The 3,331-nt window shown below is 36.7% G+C and overlaps 1 protein-coding gene across 7 annotated transcripts in view; it reads left to right on the top strand.

Moving 5' to 3' along the window:
- Positions 1 to 3,331, top strand: part of Fry (FRY microtubule binding protein) — a 479,403-nt gene that overhangs the window by 318,457 nt on the left and 157,615 nt on the right. For all 7 annotated transcript variants that reach the window (XM_008825033.3, XM_029559622.1, XM_029559620.1 and 4 more), the window contains one exon: positions 2,130 to 2,301. In XM_008825033.3, coding sequence (XP_008823255.1) covers positions 2,130 to 2,301 — 172 coding nt within the window. The remainder of the gene's footprint in view (positions 1 to 2,129; positions 2,302 to 3,331) is intronic.

The raw sequence follows: 3,331 nt of genomic DNA, 5'->3' as shown, positions 1-3,331 counted from the left end.
GATGCAAGCGCCAACATCTCAGTGTTAGTAGCAAAAGCAATGAGTCTTTCTGCAAGGAACAATATATTCTAAAATGAGATGGAGATCTCTTTTAAAGGTTAAATCTCATTCAATTTTATGTCTTACAGGGCTTATACTAAGTTCAACATTGTATAACTGTATTAATTCAACTGTGAACCTAGAAACTTATAGCCACTTGTGAAAGAGATGTACTCTTGCTCTGGAGTGTGTTAACTGAATATGTTAAAGCTGTAATGAAATGCCTCTTCTAATCATGTAGCTACTTAAAAAAATAAATAAATAAATAAATAAGCCTCTGCTTCCCTAAAAAAAAAAAAAGAAGAAGAAGAAGAAAGAAAAGAAAAAATAAGAAAAAATTAAAAAACTCCAGATCTCCTGGAAATGGAATTACAGACAGTTGTTCGCCACCATGTGGGTGCTGGGAACCAAACCCAGATCCTCTGCATGAACAGTCAGTGCTCTTAACCACTGAGCCATCTCTCTAGCTCTACCTCAGTTTCTTGCATAGTAGGATTACAGCATAGCCTGATTTCAAGATTTATTATAAAGTTATCTATCCACCAAATCAGTGTAGTCATGCCAAGATGAATATAAAAAGCAACTGAACAGAATGGAGAACATAGAAAGAGCCACACACACTATGGTCAACTTATTTTCAACAATGGAAATTGCTTTGGTGGGTAAAAGACTATCTTCCCAATAAATGGCACTGAGTAGTTGGATGTCTGATTTAAAAAAAAAAAAAAGGAACTTTGGCCCTTAATTTGCACTGTAAACAAAAATGAGCTCAAAATGGATCATAATATAACCTAAATATAAAACCCAGCACTATAAATCTTCCAAGAAAAAAAATAGGAAAACGTCTGTGTCCCTCAAGTGGACAAAATTTCCTAGCATGTAAAAATAATAAGTCACAAAAGAAAAAGTTAATAAATTGAATATAATTGTTTTAAGTGTGCATATTGATAAAATATATTTAATAGAGAGTTGCAGACTGTGAGAAAATAGTTTCACATACCAGACAAAGTACTTCTTTCCAGAATATATAAAGCACTCTTACAACTCTGTAATAGGAAAATAAATAACCCAGTTTTAAAATAGGAAAAAATCAACAGCCTCTTCATCACAGAAGAGATATAAACAGCCAGTAAGGCAGGTCAGTGTCATTGGTTACTAGGGAAATCTAAGATAAAAACCACTAAGAGATGTGCTTGGGGTGGGATCCAAAGCAGTGGGAGCAGTGCTGTTCAGTGTGAATTTGCTACAGAAAGCAGGGGTTTGCTGATTCCTCCCTCAGAATCAGTGTTATGCCTTAGCTGAACTCAGAACAGGGTTTCTTCTCAGAGGCCCAATATCCTTTCATGAGTAATAAGTTCTATAACCTTTGGTTTTTAACTTTTATTCTCAAACTTGCTGGCTTTTGAAATCAAAGATCAAGAATAGATGCTTCTTTTGTGATTCATATTTGGAACTCAATGCTCTCATTCCATCTTTGAATTAAAATGTGGTGTCTCCTTCTACAAGGCATTTGAGCCTGTTGTGTGCCTCAGTTTACCTTAGTTGCATCTGCTCACAAGAGGACTCCCTGTCTCTTTGATGTTTCCCCTCCATACATTCATCCTTTTAATAGAGTATGATTTGTCCCATTTCAAACACGTCCTTCTTGGGGCTGGAGAGATGGCTCAGCGGTTAAGAACACTGGTTGTTCTTGCAAGACTGAGGTTTGAATCCCAGCACCCACATGGCAGCTAATAACTGTCCAAAACTCCAGTCCCAGGGGATCGGACAGCCTCTTCTGACTTCCAGGGGTATTGCACGACACGGGTGCACTTACCTGCATGCAGGCAATATATGCATACACATAAAATAAAAATAAATAAAATCAAACATGTCCTCTACATTTTATGAACATCTTCCTGATTGTTCTCTGGTGATAAACAGTGTCAGATTATTTTCACAGGCCTGGCCTAGATGCTTGTGCCTTTTAAATTACTGTCCCTTACTAATCTAGACTGCAAGCCAAGCTTAACTTCCCTAAAGACTAATGACTTAATTTCACTACTGTAATTGGGTCTTTTCTTTGATCATGGACACATTGTCTCTTACAGAGAATGAACATTGGTTTACGAGCATTCTTGGTGATAGCTGATAGCTTGCAGCAGAAAGATGGTGAGCCTCCCATGCCAGTAACTGGAGCTGTGTTGCCTTCTGGAAACACATTGAGAGTAAAGAAAACATATTTGAGTAAGACACTAACTGAAGAGGAAGCCAAAATGATAGGTAGGTTTCAAACATGTTAGAGTTGGCTATGAAGCCTTGAAGATCACCATCAGATCCTTACTGAAGTGAGAGGCACTTTTAAAAAAAAAGGTCTTTGAAATGTAGCTGCTGAAGCTTTCCAGGACAGTTGTGCTGATTGATTCATGCTGTGTTTTGGTTTTGCTGCCCTTTAAACTTTTTAGGACTTCCTGGTAAATATTTTTCCACCTAAATGTTGGCCTTTTAACTGGGTCCTTATAAATATCTAGTATTGGTTATCAGTTATCTACAGTTTTCAGTAAGTTTCAAGTATAATCTTGTTTATAATTTGTTCATTCTTTTCTAAAGAAAATTTCCAGCTGGGTATGGTGGCGGACATCTTTAGTCCCAGCACTTGGGAGGCAGAGGCAGGTGGATCTCTGTGAGTTTGCTGATCCCAGCCTGATCTACCAGGGACTATTCTGTACAACTTTTATTCTCCCCAGGCCCCAGAAAAAAAAAAAAAAAAAAAAAAAAAAAAAAGAAAGAAATTTTCCTTCTTTTTTTCAGTAATATTGTTCTAATATTTGTATTTTAAGTATGCCAATTCCTATAAACACTAAGTTACATTATAGATGTAATCTGCATGAGATTCTTCTCTCTAATTTAGCTTTCTTAATCCAAAGAATGTGGATTAAGAGGTGATTTTTTTTTTTTTTTGCATTTGGTTATCCTTTTTAAGTACCCAAATTTAGAAACTATTACAAGCTGTGTTAATTCCCAAATTCCAAAGATATGAAGGAAATACCTACAGAAACTCTTCACTTTAACATATTGATTATGGGGCTGGGGAGATGGATTTGCAGTTAAGAGCACTGGATGCACGTGCAAAGGACCCAAGTTTGATTCCCAGCATCCACATGGCAGCTAACAATCATCCATAACTCCAGTTCTATGGCAATCCAGCACCCTCTTCTGACCTTTGTGAGCACTGCACAACATGGGTGCACTTACATACATGCAGGCAATACACTCATACACATAAATAAAATAAATAAAATATTTTAAAACA

Source organism: Nannospalax galili, unplaced genomic scaffold (genome assembly GCF_000622305.1).
Source record: "Nannospalax galili isolate Female #2095 unplaced genomic scaffold, S.galili_v1.0 scaffold768, whole genome shotgun sequence".
Classification (NCBI taxonomy): domain Eukaryota; kingdom Metazoa; phylum Chordata; class Mammalia; order Rodentia; family Spalacidae; genus Nannospalax; species Nannospalax galili.
Note: the sequence above shows the minus strand (reverse complement) of the source record. Positions and strands in the feature narration are given on the sequence as shown.